We start from the raw sequence: 25,735 nt of genomic DNA, 5'->3' as shown, positions 1-25,735 counted from the left end.
TGAACTTGAGCAAGTCATTTACAACACATCTACATGCCTAAATGCATTGATTTGCTGCCATGTGACTGGCTTTTTAGCAATTTGTTATCAGGCAATTGAACAGGTATACCTAATAAAGAGGCAAGTGAGTACATTGAAAAAACTAAAAATCTTGAGTTGCCATCAAGATCAGGACTAGGAGGGGAAAATCTTCAATGTGGGACATTTGTTCCAGAAAAGAGAAAAATGCCCAACACTTTGGATAAATTCCTTCACATTTCCTGTTGCATCCATTGAATGGGAAGAAAAGAGCTCAATCTCACACAATGCTCATTGTGCACATAACACGCCATATGTCTTGTAAAGGGGTCCCTTCTCTTATATGCTATAATGGTGCATTGGCGTGAACTGTGCAAAGCGCAACATGTCCATTTTTTGTTTTGGGGCAACACTGCTGGAGTGCATGAGTTGGAGGGAAAAAGTTCAAACTTAGGCATTAAGACATTAAACTGGTCTTCAAGAATGCTGATCTTGTGTGGGCTGTATCAAATACCCCTTTACATGTTGGTAGCACGAGTTTTTAAAAAAAAAAAAAAAAAAAAAAAAAAAAGGGAAGCTTAGTGGTAGAATTGCGAGGCGAAAAAAAAAAAAAAAAAAGGAATGCAGCCATTGCACCTAATTAGTGCCAATACATAGTTTGGTGACAGTACTCCCCCATTGCACTGCATCTATGGTGAAATGGCATTGGACAGGAAGTGTTAGGAATATGATGGGGGGTAGCAGAGGTTAGAAGGGACTGGTAAAGGTGTCATAGCACCGGACCAGTTAAGATAACCATTTTAATCCCTAAACAGACTGTTCTCCTTGGAGGAAGTGAACCAGATGTGGAAGTTCTACTTAGACAGAACTCAAGTTCCAGGGTTCTGCCTCTGTTCACAATGGAGGAATCTCTCATTAGAACATCTAGTTGTGGGAATGGGGATGGAAGCACCTAGTGTGCTAAAGAAACCCCAGAAACTGACCCCAAACTTTATATTTATTGAAGAAAGTCAGATACAGCCAACATGTTTCAAGAGATGGGCTTACCCTTTTTTAGGGCTTCAAACAAACAATTTAAAATTTTCAGCAACCTCTGGCTTGATCAACTTTCAGTTTGGGGCTGAGCCCAACCAAAAATGAGGGCTGCAAACAAAGGATGCATTCTGTAGTCTGAGATACCTGGAACAAAAGCTCATTTTATAAAATGGTATTCGGTTTATTCAACTAAAGCAATGTTGTCTCAAGTATAAAAGAAAAATAGGTGCAGCGCTAAAAGCAAAATAAAATATTTCTCTGTAGGATAAATATATAAATATCAGTGGTCAAACAGATATACCACAAGGTGAATAGGGCATTGAGTCTATAAAGGGTGCTGAGAGCACGTACAAAGTTCTCATCCCAGGGTGATGGTAGTAAAAGGTAGAGGGAATCCTGGAAAACAGAGTGCGCACTCACCAGAAGTGCGTTAAAATAACGCATGTAAGGAAGTAGCTGCTGCAAGATCTCTCCAGCATCAGGGATCTGGTCAGGTCGCACTGCGTCCTATCCACTGTCTCACCGCAAGAAGAGGTGGCCAAGTAGCATCCGAACGTGTGAGCGTCAGGGAACTCCTTGGTCCAAAGAAGTGCTGTGGGAGATGGTGCTCTCATAGAGAGCCCAATGAAGGACGCCACATGGTGTAATATTGTTTGACTTGCGTTTAATAGTCAAAAAAAGGGGGGTAAACAAAAAAGTACTGACCATAAGTAGTAGGCCACATATAGTGGCTAGATGTCCATAAGCTGTAGCCCCCCCCTGACGCGTTTCGTGCGATGCACGTCCTCAGAGGGACGTCCTCAGTCCTAAGCCCTGACCCTCTGAGGACGTGCATCGCACGAAACGCGTCAGGGGGGCTACAGCTTATGGACATCTAGCCACTATATGTGGCCTACTACTTATGGTCAGTACTTTTTTGTTTACCCCCCTTTTTTTGACTATTAAACGCAAGTCAAACAATATTACACCATGTGGCGTCCTTCATTGGGCTCTCTATGAGAGCACCATCTCCCACAGCACTTCTTTGGACCAAGGAGTTCCCTGACGCTCACACGTTCGGATGCTACTTGGCCACCTCTTCTTGCGGTGAGACAGTGGATAGGACGCAGTGCGACCTGACCAGATCCCTGATGCTGGAGAGATCTTGCAGCAGCTACTTCCTTACATGCGTTATTTTAACGCACTTCTGGTGAGTGCGCACTCTGTTTCCCAGGATTCCCTCTACCTTTTACTACCATCACCCTGGGATGAGAACTTTGTACGTGCTCTCAGCACCCTTTATAGACTCAATGCACTATTCACCTTGTGGTATATCTGTTTGACCACTGATATTTATATATTTATCCTACAGAGAAATATTTTATTTTGCTTTTAGCGCTGCACCTATTTTTCTTTTATTATTGACTATTGCAAGGAGGATTGGTTGCCTTTTTGGTGTTCTAGCTGCTTGTGCTCTTGTACCTGTAGCGCTCGCTATACTTTTTTCACACAATGTTGTCTCAAGTACTCCAGTGGAGACTAGATTCCTTGACCAACCAGCTGACTTGGTTAACAAAGAGCATTCTAAATCCCTCTACTACACCCAACAGATTGGAGCAAGAGGAATGCGATTACCTTGGGAGGAAAGCAAGAACAGTCAGGAACTACAATCCTGAAGCTCCAAGCACCATCTAAAAACAATGGTGTTCCACAACCCATTTTGGGTTGAGCGACGCTTTCATAGCACAATTTGACATTCAGCTTTACCTCTGAAAATTAGAACACAAAAAACCCCCACACCAAAAAACAAGGACACAACCACCACACCCAAACAAACACTTTCCAGGCAATTCCATCACCTGGAAAGTGGCAACCATGTGACTGGCTTAGTTATTTTCAGGGAAGGGGGGGGGGGGGGCCCCACTAAACAATTGCTCATAGCTTCAGCCCTATGGCTGCCCGGCTTCCTATAACAGCTAGGAAATCAGTGTCTACACCAGCCTTTTTACACCAGAGAAACAAAATTCAGGTCCCAAGAACACAAACTAAAGCCAAGTGTGTTTTTGGCCAGCGAGGAAAATGCCCCTTACATTGGTCGTTAAGAATACACTCCCATTGTGGTCAAAAGTACATTCCCTCAGATGGCTAAAAAGTGCATGGCTTTCATGCCACTGGCTCTGCCAAAATGGTTTTACACCCAGAAATATGCCGGCACCATAAGATGGGAGATAAGCCAGCCACAGGAACCCTTACCAACCTTTATAGGTTTCTACAGAAACCTGGTAGAGAATGGCTGCTCTAAACTGACCAGAGGGGGGAGAGAAAAAAACCCAAACCCCCCCCCACACACACACACAAAATCCACACGGACAACCACATTATGTGAAAAAAGGAGGAACTTTAATTTGATTAATTGCAGCTGAAATAAACAGAACATTCAAAAAAAAAAAAAAAAAAAAAAAAAAAAAAAAAAATGCATTGTGAAGAGATATTAGCCAGGAGAAACGTTCAAGTCACTCGGTGGACTCCAAAACCTCAAGGATGAGAGTCTTTGGACCACCCACGATCCTGTTGTAGATCTGCTGGTATGCCATGTCAAGACAGCTGGTCCCATTAACAGTTTGGAGAAACTGGCGTATCTGAATAATGGAGATCATTACATACCAACCAGGACAGCATCAGTGGACACCATCACATAACGGGGGAAGGGGGACAGGCCCTCAGCATACATCGAGGAGTCATTAAAAACAACAGGTATACATCAACTGGGTACCACCCCAATCCAGAGGGCACCATCATACACCAACCAGAACCGGGGGGGCGGTCATCAGCATACACAAACGTAGTCATACAGCAACCTGATTAGACGCCACCCTCATACACCAACCCAATCACCAGGGGCCACCATCATACACTTGAATATACATTTGCAGATAGACATGTGAACAGAAAATGCATATGGTACCTTCACACCAGCAGCAGCGGCTGGTCCGGCAGGATCAACTGCCTGGACATGGCATGGACCTCTTCCACGAGCTATAAAACCCCAGCCAACAGCATCACCAGTGATCTACGGTAAAAAGGAAAAAAAAAAAAAAAAAAAACCCACAAATTCATATTTACAAAACGATGATAATCAGTATATTCACAAGTCTACATAAAGACAACATACAAAACCTAGCCGCTTACACTCAGCGTCTTCTTAATGTATGGTGCTCCTGGTGCCGTCAGCTCTGCCTCTGTCACCTTCTTCTTTAGCACTAGACATGGATCAGAGAACACGTGTCATACAATGCATATCCTAAACCTGAACCCAAGGCACATGGGCTGATTTACAGCAATTTCTTTTTTTAATCCTTGTTAGCCAGTCTTATGATCCATTAACCCCTACCAAGCACCATACCCTCACTTGACACATTGGGGTTTATTTACTAAAGCTGGAGAGTCCAAAATCAGACTCACTTCTGCATAGAAACCAATCAGCTTCCAGGTTTCATTGCCAAAGCTTCATTGAACAAGCTGAGGTTAGAAGCCGATTGGTTTCTATGCAGAAGGGAGTCTGATTTTGGACTCTCCAGCTTTAGTAAATAAACCCCATTGTGTTTAAGCAGTTGGGTCACACCCAGTTACCTGCCACTGCTTTATTACAGAACCATCATGCTTCATGGGTCACGTTTTCGTAGCTTTATTCACTCAGTGAGCCAAAAATACTGCAAAGTTGGCAAAGTTTTGTTGGTCCTCAAATAAGAAAGATGGGAACTGCAACAGTGGCAGGATTGACAAGTATTTGGGAATGATGGGACTGTAGATTTATATATGCTGGGTAATCTCTGGATCTGTCTCCAGCAAGCTATACATTTTCTGGTGTACAGTAGTACTGTCTTACCCCCCTCCATAGTGTCCATAGATTAGCCAGTTTGAAATCTATTCCACAATGTTCTGTTGGATGTAGGGGCTCAAGAAATCAGTGGATGCCTCAAGTTTCAAAAACTTTACAGTGCAAGCTACAATTCTCACCTGAAGGGAGAGAGACGACTGGTCTACTGGGGGAGTACTGAGCAAACCCTGTCCCCAAACTGGAGGAGCCTCTCCTTCTTGAGGAAGGCGGAGTCACAGGCACAGGGTGTGGATCACCCGCTGGAATCCAAAAAACAGAATTATGAAAAATTAAATAAACGTGTATACATGTAGTGCTACCCTCTAGAGGCCTGCTGGATTTTATTTGCCCCCCCCCCCAGCTCTGCACACCCAGGCATAATGCATTTCACACTTGCAGTCAGTCCTTGAGCTGGTTTTTAGTTTGAGTGGTTAAGAACCTGGATAGGAGAATCAATGTCCACTTTGTGTATCTCGAACCCCAGATGATACCTCTTCACCCAGCTGCACCGAGGGTATTCTTGGGCAAGAGATGCCTAGATCTTTCAATTAAGTAGTACTTGGAGTCTGATGGGTTGGTGGCTGCTCTCAGGCCTTACACCTTGCCTTCTGCACAAGATGTCCTCCATAAGAGGCCTTAGGCATTGGAGATTCTTTCCAGCAGCCTGCCGGTAGGTAGGCTCCACACTCCAACTTCCACCTGACTCCCCTGCTGCTCGGGCTCCGGCACATTTAAGGTTTGCCCTTAGTCACCATGCTCTGCCTCCTGCCTGGGGATTGGCCATGTTCCCTTAGACCTGCAGATCTGGGCCTCCTACCCTCTTCGAGAAGGTTCCCTGGTTTCTGGAAAGGTGGAAGGGCTTCAGAAGCCTTGACCTGTAGAGCCTCCCAGCCTGTCCTGAGGTGAACTCACTACTTCACTCTCAGACCAACTCATTGCAGATTGCTACCCAGCTTCTGGCTAACAAAAAGCCTACCAAACTAAGCAAGAGGGCATTACATATACCAGTCACACAGAACAGAACATGACTAACGGTTACAATGCATCTGAAAGCCAACAGGGTATATTAGGTAGCAGATCATGTCCCTGAAGTTTTGTGGAAAGCAGAGGGAAAAAAAAAACCCAATCTATGGAGGCCCAACCTCAGCTTACAGGACGTAAAGGATTTGCTACTGACAGCTTGGTGCCAGCATACCTTCAGAGGTCCAATGGAGTCCATGCTTTCCTAGCATTGGGTTAGAGAGGGTTGCTAGCAGTGAGATACTCAATTGCTAGCAGAGGCATATGAATTAGAAAAATAAGAGATGAAATTGAAGTTATGTTCTGCAGTGGTATTAGCTACAAATACACTCATGGAAGAAAAAAAAAAAAAAAAAAAAAAAAAAAAAAAAAAAAAGATTAAAAACCAGTACAAAGGCAAGTACAAAAGCTGGAGCTCTGTTGCCACCCAATGGTAAAAATGAAGTATAGCCAAACATTAGACAAGCAGCGATCTATTGCTTACAGGGTGCGATTCTTCTGTTACCAACAAAGATCACAGGAAAAAAACCCAACTGTTCTTACCACACACAAAGCTGCCATGCGGGAGCTCGGCCCCAAGTTTCCGCAGACAGAAGGGGCTATCCGGAGATTCCTGCATTGGTTCCAGCCATGGATGGGACTCTTCCAGGACCTCGATCAGTTTCCTGCGGCGGCGGAAATTAATACCAAACTGGAACACTCGATCAGAGTCTGAGAAGTGATAGTGACCATTCACTGCAGAAAAAGAAATCCATGATTCAATAAGTGCAAGCAGACATCTTCTAATCAAAGAACTGTCAAATGTGGTCACCTATGACAGCCAGCCAACCAACTTTCATTGTCTGCCCGATACCAGAGAAATAATGTGCCGTTATAGAGGGGTAGGGGGGAAAAAAAAAAAAAAAAAAAAAAAAAAAAAAAAAAAAAAAAAAAAAAGCTTAGTCAGCTCCCACAATATCCTTTAGCGGAAACCATGTGACCAAAGATCTTGACACCTGACCTCAAGACCTACCAACAGAGGGAGCACATGTACCCCAGTATTATTCTGGATTCTTAATCCCCTTACATTATAGTCAGGGGTGGACTGACAACTCATGGGGCCCCCCCCAGCAATAGGGGATCATGGGGCCCGTGTCCTTGCCCAAACTCAAAAAAGCCTATGAAAAAGGTACCAGGGGCATCTCATGGGGCCCCATACTGACCCCCAGGCAGTGCCTGAGTTTCCAAATGGTCAGTCCACCCCTGATTAAAGTCTATACTAATAGAACAGTCACTTTACATTTAATCAGGTAGGACTGTGCACTAGAGTGAGCAGTAAGTCTACAGACGATTGTACATTGAGATAGCACCATGTGTGGCCAGCTTGAATTGCAGACTTGAATACTGGAACGTACCAGGCTGAATGATCCCTAGTTCCACCATGCCACGGCACTGCTCTAATCCAGCACTTCTCTTAGCCACCATGTTAAAATTTTGCAAACAATCCAACAGTTGGGAGCCAATAAACGTCCTTCTGTACCGCTTTGAGCCTTCTTCCCGAACCTTAAGAATACAATCCTCCTGGCTCATCAACCTGGGGAAAGCAGGGGCAATAGTAAGACAATAGTGAGTGGTGGGGTAACTTTTGGCTCTCCAGGGGAACTTAACAGTGTGTTACCCTTCCTACCCATCCTCCCTCCAGGAGGGACCCTTTTGCATTCCTCCCCCACTCCAGAGGGAAGAGGCACCCTTGCCTCCCAAATCCCTCCCCCCACTCCAGAGGAAAGAGGCACCCTTTGTCATCCTCCACTGCGCCCCCCCAATAGGCATCAGTTGACCAGCCAGACTAGAAATACAGATTCCTCCCCCCTGCACACAATCTTTCCTGTGAGATCCCTGGTTCTCTCAACTCCCCCCCATGAGGGGGTTTGAACATTAGACAGCCATCCATGGTTCTGAAAGAAGGGGGCGGTTTAGCACCAAGAATACCCCATGCTAGCGACTAGTAGCCGCCACCCCAGCTGCACATCAGCTATCACAGGAAAGCAGAATCATGGCCACCTCGATGGCCTTGATTGACCAGTCAACATCTGGGAGACGAGAAATTTGGAGCCCTTCTGGCACACAAGAACGGATTCTTCCTGGTGACAATATTTAGTCTCCTACATGAAGAATGACAACGCTCACCAAACCACAGACTACTGCAGACAGCAGTGACCCCGACAAGCGCTCTAACCCTTCCTTACTCCAGTATTAAAAGCCCAACTTGGGATCCAAGCTTCCATCCAGAGGCGGAGCATCTTTCCACCTGGAAAACTAGAGGGCATCTTGTGGCAGAGAAGAGGTACTACAGAAGCAAGGGGGACCCTTTTATTAAAAAATCCTCAAGCTGAGCTTTTATACATCATAGAAAGAAGCTCTACACCAAGGGACTTTCAGCTCTGCACAAGGAGCACCGTCATTGAGATGGAGGCAGAGACACTGTTGACCCCCCAAGATCTCACATTAGCTCCTCCCCCAGTGAAGGAAAGAGTTTTACATGAAGTTTCCCTTTTTTAGTTAGGCACTCACATCTCGTAGATCCGCTGGCCTCGGGTCATAATCCTCATCTCTGTGGTAGGCATCAAAGTGCCGTCATCATTTCGGAAGCGGTACAACAATTTGGCATCTTTAAAGGTGGAGTATTGGTCACAGACTGTCAGGAAGAAGTGAAAGCTACATGAACGAACAAAAAAAAAAAAAAAACCCGACAGGGCAAAGCACGCAAGGCAGGAATGGCAGCCAGCCAACCAGAAATATAAATCTGATAAGACAGGAAGCTCAGGCTGACTCCACCATACAACCCAATTGTATAGATTAGACCGACCATCAAGGTAGTACAAACATCTGCCTTACTGGCTAGTTCAGCCTGTCACACAATGTTTTACCGCAGAGGATCCCCTAAAATTGAAGCCTTGGGGAACCCAAGCTAAAAAACAATGTCCAATGGGGAGAAAAAAAAAAAACCCCCACACACTTCTAACATTGGTGTTCATGGTCAATAGGAAGACTGCAACCTTAACTCATTTACACTTGCTTTGACTTAAATGCACATTAAAGCACCTACCACTTCAACATGCTTTCTTGAAGCTTGGCAAAATGTGTGTGAAAAGGGGCCCAGTAGAACCCCAACTCAGTAGTATCCCTACTCAGATCTCCTCCCTACTCAGTAGCAACCCCCAGCTCTGCTGATCAACACACTAGCAACCCCTAGCTCTGCTGATCCGCCAGTTTGCCGATCCTCCTCCCTAGTCCCTGCTCACATGCTGAACGCCACATGTGACATTGCTAGTTTCTCCTGCTCCGGTCCCTCAGCTCAGCTGATCCTCTGCCACTCCACCCTCAGCTGCCCTTCTTGTATAGCATTCCCATGTTGCACACCAATTGTGCCAACTGCTACTTTCTCCACTCCAGACCCCACTCGCCAGATGAGTCCCAGAATATATACACAGGAACAGGTAGTGACTGAGGATGTCTTTCCTGATTGCTTACTGGTTTCCGAATCAGGGGTGGACTAACTCATGAGGCCCCCGGGCAATAGGGGATCATGGGGTTCATGTCCTCACCCAAAAAAGTCTAGGAAAGATACTAAGGGCATCTCATGGGGCCCCCTACTGGCCCTGGGCCCTCAGGCAGTGCCCGGTCAGTCCGCCCCTGTTCCCAGTGCATGCTGGGATCCTATACCTCAATATAAAACATCAAAATCTGCAGGTACTGCTAGTGAGCTTTGTCAGACTTCTATAGAGGCTCTGGAGAGGTTTTGAAGCACCAAGGGATATGGGGTATAGTTTATGGTAGGTTACCACCCTTACAGGCAGCCATAAGATGAGTGGTGTCCAGGGGTGGACTGACAACTCATGGGACCCCCGGGAAATAGGGGATCATGGGGCCCCCTGTGTCCTTGCCCAAACTCAAAAAAGCCTATGAAAAATGTACCAGGGGCATCTCATGGGGCCTCCTACTGACCCCGGGCCCTCGGGCAGTGCCAGAGTTTCCAAATGGTTAGTCCGCCCCTGGTGGTGTCACACTGATGGCTTGGTCATGCAGCATTGGCCCTATAGCTATGCAGGCACCATAAAATGAGCCCTTAATCAGCTAAAGCCAACAGAAGCCCTTGTAAGCTCCAGAGGAACCCTAGGCTTCCTTGGATGCCTGGTTGAGAATGGCTGGGCTAGTTTATGCAGGTCCTTATTTAACAGGAGGTGGTAAATCTAAAGTTGATTATACAATCAAGGATGTCATGGGGGGAGAAAAAAAAAAAAAAAAAAACCCACAATCTTCCAATGGGACAAAAATTTTTTAGTAGAGCGAGGAAGGGTCTGTGTCTTCCTGTCCCAGCAATGACCACTCAGTATCTCTTTTATGGGTGTCAAGGAGGGAGAGGCTCCCCAAACAGGGCTACAGCCAAAAACAAGTAAAAACAAAACATCAACTCTCCTCCAATCTATTCAAAACTAAAATTAGTTTTGGCTGGAGTTAGGTCTGCAGGCAGGACACATGTAGCAGACATTGGAGAAACCTTTGGCCTGATCTGGGCCCACCTCACCAGAAAAATCCACTGCTGAGTCCTTTAAAGTAGTATCTGCTTCTCTTAGGACTGGACTGACTTGCTCTTGAAGTCGAATGGAGGGGTTAGAAGAACATAGTCTGCAGTGTTCTAAATCAGAGCTTACCAACAATTCAAGGTTTTGGCTTTATAAACTAAAGCAGAAGACCCACCGTGATGAATGATGTTGGCGTCCATGAACTTCTGCATTATACGGATGGCAGTAACTCTGTCCGGAGCGTCCCTGAACGCGATAAGCCAATCGATAAGATCATTTGCGATAAAGGTGCTTGGGTATGTGAACGTGTTCCGGCATCTGTCTCGTATCTGTTTTGAATTGTGCAGACGCAGCCTACAATACACAAGAGCCCTAGTTAAAACTACACAGATCCCCACCAGCACACAGACAGCGCTACAGGGCCACCACAGTTCCCCACCAGCACGCGGACAAGCGCCACCACAGTTCCCCACCAGCACGCGGACAAGCGCCACCACAGTTCCCCACCAGCACGCGGACAAGCGCCACCACAGTTCCCCACCAGCACGCGGACAAGCGCCACCGGGCCTCCACAGTTCCCCACCAACACATGGACAGTATTATAGGACCTTCGAGACAATTTTAGGCCCCCCATATACACTTATGGGCAATAAACACAAGTTTGAGTTGTGTTTTTGAATCAAACCCCAACCACTCAGTGCAGAGGCAGCAGATGGAGTACATATGCCGAGGCCAATGCTTTACGCTGCAAAAAAAAAAAAAAAAAAAAACCACCCCAAACTTTCCCTTAGGGTCATCATTACCACCCACCGAACATAACAAATATAATTGAATAGGGGTGCTCCACAACCATCCAGCAGTTACATGCAATCCACAAGGATGTGTCACACTAGTGCAGGTTTAAGGGGTAAAAAGAAAAAACCATCCTCATCAATCTGTTTAATGCCCTCTTAAGAGCAATCCCACAAAGATCACTCTTCAGATCCCCACTAAAATATGAACAATGGTCTAAGACCTCCACAAATCCTCACCAACACATGGACAGCATTATAGAGCCTTCATAGATCCACCCCACCACATAGGGTGGATCTGCTTGGGGTTTTCTGACACTGTCCACCACATAGAGATATAGACCCCAAGCAGATCCAACCCACCACATGGACTGTGTTATAGGGCCTGCTGGACACAAGTTCCACACGGGCAGAGCTGTCCATACATACATGTGAAATAAGAAGACTAATAAACTCAGTATGGCCCTCATCACACATGTGGGCCATTTATCTTCCATCAACAAGTTCTATGGAAAAAGCAGATCAATTTATATCCGCATCAATTTTTTTAAATGGATCAAAGCCCTAAATTTGCTCAAAAAAAAAAAAAAAAAAAAAAAAAAAAAAAGGGAGGGTCCAACAATCCATTTTTTCATTGGTAGCAGATTCAGAAAACTTAACCAGGTTTCTTTGTGTGTGTATATATATATATATATATAAAAATTATTTTTTTTTAACATACACACATATATATGCACTGAACTAATGAAACAAACAGTCCACACATATAAAAGGAAGACACAGAGAAGCTCAGTCCCACACTCCTGCCCTCACCTGAGCTGCTCTCCAGCCAGGACAACCTCTGCCTCCTTCCGGAAGTTCTCCGCTTTTTTCTCCATACTAGGGCTCAGCAACTCCATCCCTAGCGAATCCATCTCTCCCAACTCCAACTCAGCTTCCCCAAGCAAGCCTGCACCAGCCATTAGTAACACTCCACCTCCTTCTAGTTGCTCCACCAACAACTAGCAACACTCCACCTTCTTCTAGTTGCTCCTATCAACTGATCCACTCCCCTCCCAAAATTAGCTCCCCCCCCCCAGAGACCTGTGTGCACCAGCTGAAGCTGGGATCCAATGGAATCCCAATCAAGAACATTATCTTTAACATGTTCATGTCATGTCAGAAGTCATTTTCAAATCTTCAGCTTTCACTAAAATAATCCTTGGTGGTCCTGCCATGAAGATCCTTGCACTTCCTGTTATAGGGTGACAACGCTTTGTCCCTCTCTTGCAATGGCACTCCTGTGTTGTCACCCCATCACATAGGCTTCCCATGGAGACTACGAATGGTTGATTTGATGCACATTATACAGTTGTCTCCATGAGGAACACCATGAAGCCATCATTGGAGGCCAGCACCCCCATGAATGGGTGCTTAAATTGGAAGTAAAGTTAGGAATACTTACCTGAAATCCTACAGTCCAGAGCCCATGAGGGACTCCTGATTGGACAGTATGGGATGACGTCACTCCTGAAGAGCAGGGGCGGACTGACCATTTGGAAACTCAGGCACTGCCCAAGGCCCGGGGTCAGTAGGGGGCCCCATGAGATGCCCCTGGTACCTTTTTCATAGGCTTTTTTGAGTTTGGGCAAGGACACAGGGGCCCCATGATCCTCTATTGCCCGGGGGCCCCATGAGTTGTCAGTCCGCCCCTGCTGAAGAGCAATCCACCATTGTTTACTTTTCAGAGGGCAGTAAGCACTGAAGCGTGTCTGAAAGAGACCTAAAGAAGACAATGGTATAGCATATAGGTCAACTTTTCAGTTAGTAGTGACACACGGGGGCTAAAATTCCAACCTTTGTACATGTATATGGAGAGTAGAGGTAATAAAATGTTCTGACCAGGGGTGGGCTGACCATTTGGAAAATCGGGCACTGCCCGAGGGCCCGGGGTCAGTAGGGGGCCACATGAGATGCCCCTGGTACCTTTTTTCATAGGCTTTTTTGAGTTTGGGCAAGGACACAGGGGCCCCATGATCCCCTATTGCCCGGGGGCCCCATGAGTTGTCAGTCCGCCCCTGGCATGGACATAGAGTTTTTTTCTTAGATCTTTCTAAAAAAAAAAAAAGAAGATGTATGGCCAGCCTTACCCCAGGTTCACACCTAAGCGTTTTCTGCAGCGTTTTGCAGAAACGCAGTACAGTCCATTTCCTATGGGACACGTTCACATCTACGTGTTTTCACCCAGTGCGTTTTTTGGAAAGGGTCGGGGACTTTTTTAATGCAAAACGTTGCATTTTTTTTGTTCTTTTTTGTTGTTTTTTTTGAAAAAACAAAAACGCATCAAAAACGCAGGTGCAAAAACACAAAACGCAATGCAGAAATGACACAAACACAACTTGCGTAGGTGTGAACCTAGTCTGAGGGTTCCAGTCCCGACAAATGGCATTGCAATGATCGGCACCTAGAGCAAGTGCGTGGGGGTAGACTGCGTGCTTTAACTGCAACGCACACGTGTCAACGAGCCCTTTTGGTTTACATGCTCAGAACGTTTTGATCTCCTACAGGGGACAAGGCTTGGAATCGCCCAGTTGCTGATCTAGTGGAAATGATAGGATAGCCAGGGATTTGGGGGGACCCAGGGGTAGGGGGTCACTCAATTTGAGAAGTCCATGTGCATGGAGCGCTAAACATTTCAAGAGTCATTCACAAATGACAATAGGTAAATGGGATCCACCAACGCGTTTCGGAAGCCAGAAGATCCGGCTTCATCAGGACTGTAAATGGATTCGGGAAGAAAGCTCCTAGGAATGGCAATCTAAATCAGGTGTTTTTTCTGTGAGTGGTCATGCCTGTGTCAGCGGAAGAGTAGTTACTGCCCAGCCCATTGGACACAGTGGGGGGAGATTTACTAAAACTGGAGAGTGTAAAATCTGGTGCAGCTGTGCATGGGAGCCAATCAGCTTCTTACTTCAGCTTATTCTATTAGGGTCCTTTCCCACAGGCGTTCAGTTTTTTTCCATCAGTGCAGTCACGGTTTTTCAAAGAACAGATGAAAAACACGGATGGAAACGGATCTAAATGGATGAAAGAGGGATGTAAACCAATGTAAATAGATGAAAAACTGATATATAAACGGATGAAAAAAGAGGTGAAAAAAATGGATGTAAAGGGATGAAAAAGGATGTAAAATAATGTAAATAGATGAAAAACTGATGTAAACAGATGAAAAATGGATGAAAAAACAGATGAAAAACACAGATGTAAACGGATCTAAACAGATGAAAAAGGGATGTAAACCAATGTAAATAGATGAAAAACGGATGTAAACGGATGAAAAATGGATGAAAAAACAGATGAAATAAACGGATATAAACTGAAAAAAAAACAGATAAAAACACGGATGTAAATGGATCTAAACAGATGAAAAAGGGATGTAAACCAATGTAAATAGATGAAAAACGGATGTAAACAGATGAAAAAACAGATGAAATAAATGGATGTAAATGGAAGAAAAAACAAATGAAAAACACAGATGTAAACGGATCTAAGCAGATGAAAAAGGGATGTAAACCAATGTAAATAGATGAAAAACAGATGTGAACGGATGAAAAATGGATGAAAAAACAGATTAAATAAACAGATGTAAACAGAAGAAAAAACAGATGAAAAACACAGATGTAAACGGATCTAAACGGATGAAAAAGGGATGTAAACCAATGTAAATAGATGAAAAACGGATGTGAATGGATGAAAAATGGATGAAAAAACATGAAATAAATGGATGAAAACTGATGAAAAACACGGATGTAAATGGATCTAAACTGATGAAAAAGGGATGTAAACGGAAGAAAAATGGATGAAAAACGGATGTAAACGGATAAAAAAACAGATGAAAAAAACAGATGAAAAAAAACGGATGTATACGGATGAAAAAATGGATGTAAACTCATCCATTTTTTCTCTGTAAAAATGTGACTGAACTGAAGAAAAAAAACGTAATGTTTTGTAAAAAACGGAATGTAAGGGACCCTTAGGGTTTTCTTCCGTTCAAAAAAAACGGATGTTAACGGATCGCAACAAAACTGCAGAAAAAGTCATGTCAGAACTACTTTAGATATCGCGCTGCAGCAAATCGCACATGTTAAGACGCTGACATTCACATTCATTAGATGCGATTTCAGTTTCGCAGTATGACCGGGCACTAAAACCTGGAAGGTGATTATGCAGAGCTGCACCAGATTTTGCACTTTCTGGTCTTAGTAAATCTCCCCCACTGTTACAGCCTTTACTTGGTTCACATCTGTGCGGGTGGTGCCGCTGCAGGACCCCCCAAATACCTGCATTCGCAATACCTGCACAGAGGAATGTGGGACCTATGGGCGGGTGACATTAATTCTAATGGCACGCCGTCCGCACTGGTAATCACAACAGTACTGGGAACCTCAGTTCCCGTGCGGACTACGATTTCCAAAGCAGTGCTGGGACTTCTTCCCTGAGTGATTGAACGAATGGACTCTCGTGCCTGCGCAAATCGCGGCCCGCACATATGTGAAACAGGCCTTAACAAGGGGGATCTTCTGACCCCAAAACGCATTGTTGCTGTTATCCTATTATTTTTGAAAGCAATGAAATCCCTTGGACTCTTGAGATGTATGGAGCTCTTTCTGCCTCAACCACACGAGCAATAAAATCTGGACAGAGGTCCAACTCTGTATGTAAAGCTTGGGATGGCATATGGCTTGAAGGGGACAGTTCACCCAAATCTGTGAAACCCACCATTGTAAATTTCGAGGCTCTAGGCAGTTGAATGGAGCAGCGAGGAGCAAAAGGAAGATGAGCAAGGCAGCTGATAAAGAGAACCTGTTACACTGATGTGTGGTGGAAGCATGGGCTCACTTGAAATATGAACAAAGTATATCCTTCTATAGTGTGTACTTGTCTCAATCCAGAGCACCAAGTGCCATTTCTGTCTGCTGCCTTGTTCCTCAAAGTCACTTTTGATACGTTTTCCTGACACCAAGAAAAAAGGGGCGATGGGGGGGACCTCCAGCATGCAACCTGTGATTGACAGCCTCAGCTCTGTTCCTGTCTGCTATGTGAAAGGGAGGTGTGTCCCTTCCCTCCAATCAGCTCTCACTGAAGCTCTGCAGAGTGCAACTTCTGCTCGCCTCCCCCTGCTTTCTGAAAGCTCAGACAAGCTGTATAAATTCTGGATTTTGAATGGATGTAGAAAAGAGAGGACTGCTGATAAACAGGTACAACCTATGTAGAGGAATTTGTTTCCTCCTGTGTATCACCAGACCCTTCGCTGGCTATACGGAAGGGTTTACAACCACTTTAACCCCTTGGCGCTGGCGCCTCCCGGCCCTTTAAGGGTTTCAGAAGCCGGGATTTTAAGGTCACGTGACCGCCGTGATTCGGCGTCACAGCGGTCACATGATCGGGAAAGGTTCCAATCGAAAGAGGAGATCGGGACCTTTCCGCGAGTACCGGACATGTGTGCTGGGAGTGCGCAGGACGCGCGCTCTCAGCACGTTTTTGTTAATTGCACGCAAATGTGCGCCCGCTCGGCGTCAAGGCCCAGACGCGGGGAGGCCGCACATTTGCATGTGGCCGGCATGAAGAGGTTAATGTGCTATTTGCCATCAAAATGTGAAGTGAAAAAATTCTGCGCTACATGAAACAGTGGTAAAAACCATTATATAACCAAAAAAACAAAGTGAAGAAATACATATATATTACAAGAAATTCTGTGTGTTTATATATATATATATATATATAGTGCTGATCGACTTTTTCAGCATGTGCTAGGCAGGTCCACAACAAAATGGCGCCGGTTTACTATATAAATTGATTGTCGGACAGGCCAATCGTATCCCCTTGATAAAGTCACATGACTAGTGATGAAACGCGTCGGGGAGGAGTGTGCGGATGACGTCACATTGTTGCCATTCATCGGGATAGCGGCTTGTAGTACTCTACAAATGGCTCTTGAAACGACATTACAGCATTCATTAGGTGGCCACTGCTTTGCCTTGCATTACATTACGGATGGTGTTGGTTTTGAGCATGTACAGGACTCTGCTGCTGAGATGATACTGCCATCTAGTGTTTAATCAGAACATCACAGGATCTTCATCATACCTGGTGCAAAATAGACCTCCGGAACGTGAGTGGAGTGCATTTCATGTTTTAATTGATGAATAAAAGGATAAAGCACTATGTGGAGTTCTATTTAATGAGGAGTACGGCTGATACAAAGACGCCTTTCAGGAGGGAGCTTACTTTGGAGTCTTCATTCAGCAAGCTGATCTTCTGAGTCCATATGGGACCAAAAGTGTAGTTAGACCGTAACATTGCTTAGATGATGGAGAATTTCTGCACGGGACTTGATGACAGATGCACATATTTTTCGTTATCCAAAGGAGGGTTTACTGAATGAACACTTTATTGATTGAACTTGATTTTTTGAAGTACTTTTTATTCTTAATTTATTTTGATTCACACTTAAAATATTCTTTATTTTTTGTGTGATTTTTTTCTTTAAAATATATATATATATCCATTCACAATATCCGCTCTCCCCGGACCCTGCATTCACAATATCCGCTCTCCCCGGACCCTGCATTCACTATATCTGGTCTCCCTGGACCCTGCATTCACAATATCCGCTCTCCCCGGACCCTGCATTCACTATATCCGCTCTCCCCCGACCTCGCATTCACTATATCCGGTCTCCCCGGACCCTGCATTCACTATATCCGCTCTCCCCCGACCTCGCATTCACTATATCCGCTCTCCCCGGACCCCGCATTCACTTTATCCGCTCTCCCCGGACCCCGCATTCACTATATCCGCTCTCCCCGGACCCCGCATTCACTATATCCAGTCTCCCAGGACCCCGCATTCACTATAGCCGCTCTCCCCAGACCCTGCATTCACTATACCCAGTCTCCCCAGACCCCGCATTCACTATATCCGCTCTCCCCGGACCCCGCATTCACTATATCCGCTCTCCCCGGACCCCGCATTCACTATACCCGCTCTCCCCGGACCCCGCATTCACTATACCCGCTCTCCCCGGACCCCGCATTCACTATACCCGCTCTACCCGGACCCCGCATTCACTATACCCGCTCTACCCGGACCCCGCATTCACTATATCCGGTCTCCCCGGACCCCGCATTCACTATATCCGGTCTCCCCGGACCCCGCATTCACTATATCCGGTCTCCCCGGACCCCGCATTCACTATATCCGCTCTCCCCGGGCCCTACATTCACTATATCCGCTCTTCCCCGACCCTGCATTCACTATATCTGGTCTGCCCGGACCCTGCATTCACTATATCTGCTCTCCCCGGACCCCGCATTCACTATATCCGCTCTCCCCGGGCCCTACATTCACTATATCCGCTCTCCCCAGACCCTGCATTCACTATATCCGGTCTGCCCGGACCCTGCATTCACTATATCTGGTCTCCCCGGACCCTGCATTCACTATACCCGGTCTCCCCGGACCCTGCATTCACTATATCCGGTCTCCCCAGACCCTGCATTCACTATATCCGCTCCTTCCCGACCCTGCATTCACTATATCCGATCTCCCACAGTACACACAACATGGAAATGCAATTATTTTAGCAAATATAAACTGCTAAATACCTTTTCTCATCAGCAGTATAGAGCAGTCTTGTGACTTCTATCAGTGTCCAGCACAGCACTGGTTAAAGCTTGTTTTCATTTTGCTCTAGGAGGATGCAGGACCCATCTGGACAGTGCTGATCACCTGCACTCTCCCAAGAGAAAAAAAAAAAACAAACCTCTCTAGCTATACACACTAAACTGAGCATGTGCAGAATGGCTATGGTTCAGTCTGTCTTAACAGGAGACGTGGACATTTGAACAAGAGAAGGAGCAGAGAAGTCAGGATCAAATAGCCTGCAGAGGATTAACCCCTTAGGTTCCACAGTGAGTATAACAAGCATGCTTTACTGCATATACAGACTGATTGTACTGTTGTGGGTTCAGTAACACTTTATTATGAGCTGACTGCCAACGCCACGCAACAGATGAAAGGAGGTGCATGACCCTTTTTCGGCAAAGCACGGCATGTGCGTTGTGGTGCGTTGGGCTCTACTCTCCAAGGCGTTGGAGCTCTATTCACAAAAGGACCGGTGAATGGTGTCAATGGGGAATGATGCACCAGTGTGAATGGGCCCCAATATATAAAGGTTGATCTGTGCCTCCTAGGCCCCATGTGATGCCTGCGTAGCGCAGCGCCGAAACCGCAAATAAATAAAGACAGGAGACGCGGCTGGTCATATTTCATTTATTATCCACATAATTCTTCTTGGAAAACAGAAGCTCTGCCTATGGGGGGGCAGAGCGATCACAAGGAATATGGCGATGGACACAGATATACAGCACTCCATACACACAGACGCAGGCACCAGAGAAAAGGGGGGGAGGGGGATACACGTATTCAGACTGCCAGCGACCCCCCCCCCCCCATTCTACGTGCGTTCACAGTAACAATGTGCATCTCCCTGACCAAGACCCAATACAAAGGCAGGCTCTACTTCTCACACAGGTCGCCCTTTTGCTCGCCCCTAATCACTGGCTGCAATGCGACTCATCGCCAACCAGAGAATTCAAATAACACCCCCACAAACACGCCAAACGATTCAGGGTGCTCATTGGTGTACCTGCAATCTAAACTATCAGTGTTTCAGAAACAAAAGCACTGAAAATTCTGGATGAGCACAACAGCCAGGAAAAAGAAAAAAAAAAAGGCTCAGCCAATGTTTGCATTAAAAGGAGTCTATGGATAATACATTCGCTGAACGAATGTCAGAAGCAGAAAACGGAACTAAATGTCTTTTCTAAAAAAAAATATTCCTTCCTGTTCACCAGCTCCCTCTAGTGACCAAAATGCAGTAGTTTTCTCATTGAGGCATTTCAGAAAGTTATACCACATTTTGGCCAGTAGATGGAGCTGATGACACAGGCTGTTAATACAGGACATTTTGTTCCATTTGCATGAATGCTTCTGACATTTAGCCTTCATGCTCACGGGACGTTGATAACGCTGGTAACGTTAGATGTGTAAAGTCATGTTAAAAATGTGAGTTTTTCAGCATTTGTTTTTCTCCCCGCGATTAGCAGTGTTTTCCCTCGTTTTTGTTTTTTAGCTTTTTTTTATACCCCAAAAAAATTACTTTTGGTCAAAAAAACATCCAAAGACGCCAGTTTGTGGCATTTTAACGCGTTTCGCCACATATTTTAGCGTTAAGAGTGTTTTTACAGCTGAAAAACTAAAAAAAAAAACACTAGTTTTGGGGTTTTTTTCCAGCCAAAAAACATTGATTACAGTCTCTGTGTGCATGGACACATATACTACATTCGCTGAACGAATGTCAGAAGCAGAAAACGGAACAAAACGTCTTTTCTAAAAAATATTTGTTCCTTTTCACCAGCTCCCTCTAGTGACCAAAATGCAGTAGATTTCTCATTGAGGCATTTCAGAAAGTTATACCACATTTTGGCCAGTAGATGGAGCTGATGACAGGCCGATAATACAGGACATTTCAATCCATTTGCACGAATGCTTCTGACATTCGCAGTGTTTTCCCTCATTTGTCTTTTTTAGCTTTTTTTTATACCCAAACAAATTACTTTTGGTCAAAAAAACATCCAAAAACGCCAGTTTGCGGCATTTTAAACGCATTTCGCCACATATTTCAGCGTTGAGTGTTTTTACAGCTGAAAAACTCAAGAAACTCACTAGTTTTGGGGGTTTTTTTTCAGCCAAAGAAACATTGATTCCAGTCTATGTGTGTATGGACACATAGTATCACATGCTGGGGGGGGTTTACTGGCTGTAGAAAAAAAAACCCGCCAAAAACAGCCGCTGTAAAAACGTCCCATGTGCATGAGGACTTATAAACAGGTGTAGTTATAGCCATTTCTTCGTGGCTGTGGATGGAGGTAGGATAGATGTGTCCTTGTTCAGCCCTCTCTGTTGGTCCTGCTGACTGTGATCACCAATACAGAAAGTGAAGGGAAAGGCAACATTTTATGTTGTTTCCAAAACAGGAAGAGAGGAAAATCTTCTAATGGGGACACCTAGTGACAACGGAGAGCACTTTCACACCAGGTACAATGATCAACGACATGCTCTGTGCATCAAGGGAAATACAAACATGCTACAATTTATTTGTGCAACACATCTATCATAATAATAATAATAATAATAAAAAACAAAGAAGTTAGTATTTTGACCCTTGATGTGGCCTGTACATAAAACGCAGTAAAACAAAACACGATGTGTTAAAAAGAATGCGTTTTAATGTACGTGTTTTTCGATCCATTATGGTGTGAAAGAGCCCTTAAGCCCCGGTTCACATCTATGCGCCCATGCGGGGCACGAGAACCCATTCATTTGAATGGACTCTCGTGCCCCGTATTGAAGAAGTCCCTGTACATCTTCTGAAAACGCAACCTCGGTTCCCAGTACGGTTGCGTTTTCCAGTGCGGGCGGCAGGAAGATCCCCCTTGTTAAGGCCTGGTTCACATATGTGTGGGCTGCGATTTGCGCAGGCACGAGAGCCCATTCGTTTAGTCACGAAAGGGAAGAAGTCCCTGCACTTCTTTGGAAATCGTATTCCGCACGGGAACTGAGGTTCGCAATACAGTTGTGTTTTCCATTGCGGGTGGCGTGCCATTAGAACTAATGGCACCCGCCCGCGGGTCCACATTCCTCTGTGCGGGTGGTGCAGCTGCATGGACTTTTGCGCAGATCCGCAGCCGGACCACCAGCACATATGTGAACCTAGCCTTATGCAGGCCATACATGGTTCGAATTCCGAACGATTTTCGTACAAAAATCGGACCTAAGAATAATCGGCCGATTTTCGCTCTGTTAGTGGGGCAATGGCATCGGCTGATTTTCGTGGTTCCTCCCTACACTAGAAAATTTGTGAAAAATTACTGATTTTCAAAATCATTGGTGGCACAGTCGGATTACAGAATGAACGAGGTTTCGATTTTCGGACGAAAAAGCGTTCGGAATTCGAACCATGTATGGCCTGCTTTAGAGAGGATTTTCTCCAACTTCCTGTTGTGTCTACAAAACCTGACATGGGTTTTAGCCCTCCCCTACTCCAACCAAAATTTGTTGTAAATTCCATCTTTGTACTTTTACGCCCAGCACCAGGAATTACAAAAAAATTTCCCTTGCAGTGCCCATCCCCTCCCTCATACAGCGAGGGTTAAATGCTCATGAGGAATAATGTGTTATACTAACCTTGCTCCTCTCTGACAAGCATCCTCCATCCTCTGGCCCATGCTTGCACAATGACGTCATCAAGTACAATGCAGGGCCAACAGCCCTTGAGGCATTGTCCATGTGGACAGGGAGGGACAGCCTACAAGCTGAGGCATAGGAGAGCCCCAGGCTGCATTCACCCAGGCACATTGTTTGCTGTTCAGAGGCAGCTAAACTTTCTGTGCTATGGGCACATACAAACTGGCAAAATAGTTGCACCTACAACTCCCTGGAAGCACACTGGTGGCATCCAGGGTTGGTCGGAGACTCAATTCACTAAGATGAGCAGTGACATGTGAAGAGCGGAGCTGCTAGCCACAGATAGCTGCTGCTGGCCATTGATAGGTGTCACTAGCCATGGATAGCTGCTGCTGGCCATTGATAGTCACCGCTGGCCACTAATAGCTGCTGCTGGCCATTGATAATCACTGCTGGCCACTGATGGCTGCTGCTGGCCATTGATAATCACTGCTGGCCACTGATGGCTGCTGCTGGCCATTGATAGTCACTGCTGGCCATTGATAGTCACCACTGGCCACTCATAGCTGCTGCTGGCCATTGATAATCACCACTGGCCACTCATAGCTGCTGCTGCCGGCCATTGACAATCACCACTGGCCTCTGATAGCTGCTGCTGGCTATTGACAATCACCACTGGCCATTCATAGCTGCTGCTGGCCAATGATAATAACCACTGGCCACTCATAGTTGCTACTGGCCACTGACAATCACCACTGGCCTCTGATAGTCACTGCTGGCCATTAATAGTCACCACTGGCCTCTGATAGCTGCTGCTGGCTATTGATAGTCACTGCTGGCCTCTGATAGCTGCTGCTGGCCATTGATAATCACCACTGGCCACTCATTGCTGCTGCTGGCCATTGACAATCACCACTGGCCTCTGATAGCTGCTGCTGGCCATTGATAGTCACTGCTGGCCTCTGATAGCTGCTGCTGGCTGGCCATTTATAGTCAACACTGGCCACTCATAGCTGCTACTGACCATTGACAATAGCTGCTGGCCATTGATAGTCACCACTGGCCACTGATAATCACCACTTGCCATTGATGGCCACAAACTGCGTGAACAGGCATTTAGAACTGTGGCACAAATCTACTGGTGGTCCCCCCCCTTCCCTGTGCACTGAGCTGAATGTATGGTTACCATTCATTCCTCGTCCCTTAACATTTACAAGCATTTAACCCTTGTAGTGCTGGGAGGGGCTCACTGCAAGGGTAGTTTTTTGGTACTTCCAACCATCCGGTTTTAGCTGTTTGGGGGTCTTCTAAGGCTCAGTAGAGGAGAATAGCTATGCAGCAACCAATATGAACAGGGAGAAGGCCGACCACACACTTTACAATCTGTTTTTTTTTCTAAGCACATGCCTTTCACACAGCAATCAAATAAAGCATGACACCTGATATGCGAGGTTCCTTCAGGGTGGAGGCAGAATTTTTGAGGGCAGTGACCTTCTAAGCTGCTGTGACTACTCCCCGAGCTGAAAAGTCCAGCATTGGTTTTAAATTTAGTGGGAAAGCCATTAGAATTGCTTTTACAGCACCGGGGTCATGGTGCCAGTTCCCTCTGGGGGGGGGGGGTATAATCTGCATGGAGTGCGTCTTCCTGGTGTTCCCCCTAATCCAAAAAACAATGATGGGTTATTGAACAGGCAACCCAATGGACCATAGCATGTCAGCAGGCGTGTGCTTAGTAGATTAGGGTGTAAAGGAGATGTGTTCTAGGAGCTGCTGCCCATGTCATGTTCATCCCTGGGCTCATTGACTTGGAATAATACAGCTCGGGGGGCTTGGAATGCACCAGATTCACGATCTGAGTCAGCATCTTGTCCTGTGTGGACGGACTTTGGGCTTGCATGGATGACATCAGGGGCATCTGACCTCCATAGACTTGTATGGGTATGCAAAACACTGTCTGAAGCAAAAGCCAGTCAACATTGGCCCTGTACGAATGTCCCGAGCATTTACTCAGCTGTCATCTCCTATTAGTATCTACAGCCACTAGATGGAGGTAGTGATAATCAGAATCAATCAATATGATTGATTCTGATTAACACTACCTCCATCTAGTGGATGTAATGCAGTACTGTCCTCAATTGAGGTAGTTCAGGAGAATATTGCATTATGGCCATTAGATGGCGCTGACAATCATAGTAAATAAAGTGACTATTGTAGGGAAATTAGATTGTATGTTCTGCTGCCAAATGTGCCCTCTATAATAGAAGGTAACAGAGGAGGTGACACACATATTCTATAGTACTGACCAACACTTGGCAGCAGATGTCAGTATTCAAGGTCAGTTTGCTGACTGAGGCTCATCAGCCAGAATGCCACAGATTAGGAAACAGATTGGTGACATTTTAGTATTTGTTCTCCTTCCAGAAGGAAGAAAATCTACAAACGAACAAGCAGATCTTACTCTGCAGGGAAGGTCCCAAAGGGGTTGTCCAAGCCAGGACTTGAGCGCTGCAGGAGAACCTTCGAGTCTTTGTGTATCAGGTGCAGGGCTATATGTACTGGGATCTAATGTGACATTGCCCCCCCTGCTCGTGTATCAGCAGCTGGGCTATATGTACTAGGATCTATTGTGACATTGTACCCCTGCTCGTGTATCAGCAGCTGGGCTTTATGTACTAGGATCTAATGTGACATTGCCCCCCTGCTCATGTATCAGCAGCAGGGCTATATGAACTGGGATCTAATGTGACATTGTACCCCTGCTCGTGTATCAGCAGCTGGGCTATATGTACTGGGATCTAATGTGACATTGTACCCCTGCTCGTGTATCAGCAGCAGGGCTATATGTACTGGGATCTAATGTGACATTGTACCCCCTGCTCGTGTATCAGCATCTGGGCTATATGTACTGGGATCTATTGTGACATTGCCCCCCCTGCTCGTGTATCAGGTGCAGGGCTATATGTACTAGGATCTATTGTGACACTGTCCCCCTAATCGTGTATCAGCAGCTGGGCTATATGTACTAGGATCTATTGTGACATTGTACCCCTGCTCGTGTATCAGCAGCAGGGCTATATGTACTAGGATCTAAGGTGACACCGTCCCCCTGCTCGTGTATCAGCAGCAGGGCTATATGTACTGGGATCTAAGGTGACACTGTCCCC

The 25,735-nt window shown here is 45.7% G+C and overlaps 1 protein-coding gene across 1 annotated transcript; it reads right to left on the bottom strand.

Annotated features, from left to right (window-relative positions):
- Nucleotides 1-3,478: 3,478 nt before the first annotated feature.
- LOC149434394 (DEP domain-containing mTOR-interacting protein-like) lies at nt 3,479-12,181 on the bottom strand. The gene is made up of 9 exons (XM_089663733.1): nt 12,096-12,181; nt 10,667-10,845; nt 8,480-8,603; nt 7,324-7,502; nt 6,473-6,664; nt 5,050-5,169; nt 4,222-4,292; nt 3,998-4,102; nt 3,479-3,671 (listed from the first exon to the last, which is right to left on the bottom strand). The coding sequence occupies exons 1-9, from the start codon at nt 12,179-12,181 to the stop codon at nt 3,546-3,548; spliced, it is 1,182 nt and encodes a 393-aa protein (XP_089519859.1). The 3' UTR covers nt 3,479-3,545.
- Nucleotides 12,182-25,735: the final 13,554 nt, after the last annotated feature.

This window comes from Staurois parvus, unplaced genomic scaffold (genome assembly GCF_062004578.1).
Source record: "Staurois parvus isolate SC_StPar_1 unplaced genomic scaffold, SC_StPar_1.0 ptg001756l, whole genome shotgun sequence".
Lineage (NCBI taxonomy): Eukaryota > Metazoa > Chordata > Amphibia > Anura > Ranidae > Staurois > Staurois parvus.
This window is presented reverse-complemented; position numbering and strand designations above follow the sequence as displayed.

What these genes read in the sequence shown, in the direction of transcription:
- LOC149434394 (XM_089663733.1), bottom strand. Translation starts at nt 12,181, where the DNA reads ATGGAGTTGCTGAGCCCTAGTATGGAGAAAAAAGCGGAGAACTTCCGG. An exon ending in GCATGGCAGCTTTGTGTGTG is followed by an intron (nt 5,170 to 6,472) that starts GTAAGAACAGTT and finishes TTTGGATTCCAG; the next exon opens with CGGGTGATCCACACCCTGTG. An exon ending in AGTCGTCTCTCTCCCTTCAG is followed by an intron (nt 4,293 to 5,049) that starts GTGAGAATTGTA and finishes ATCCATGTCTAG; the next exon opens with TGCTAAAGAAGAAGGTGACA.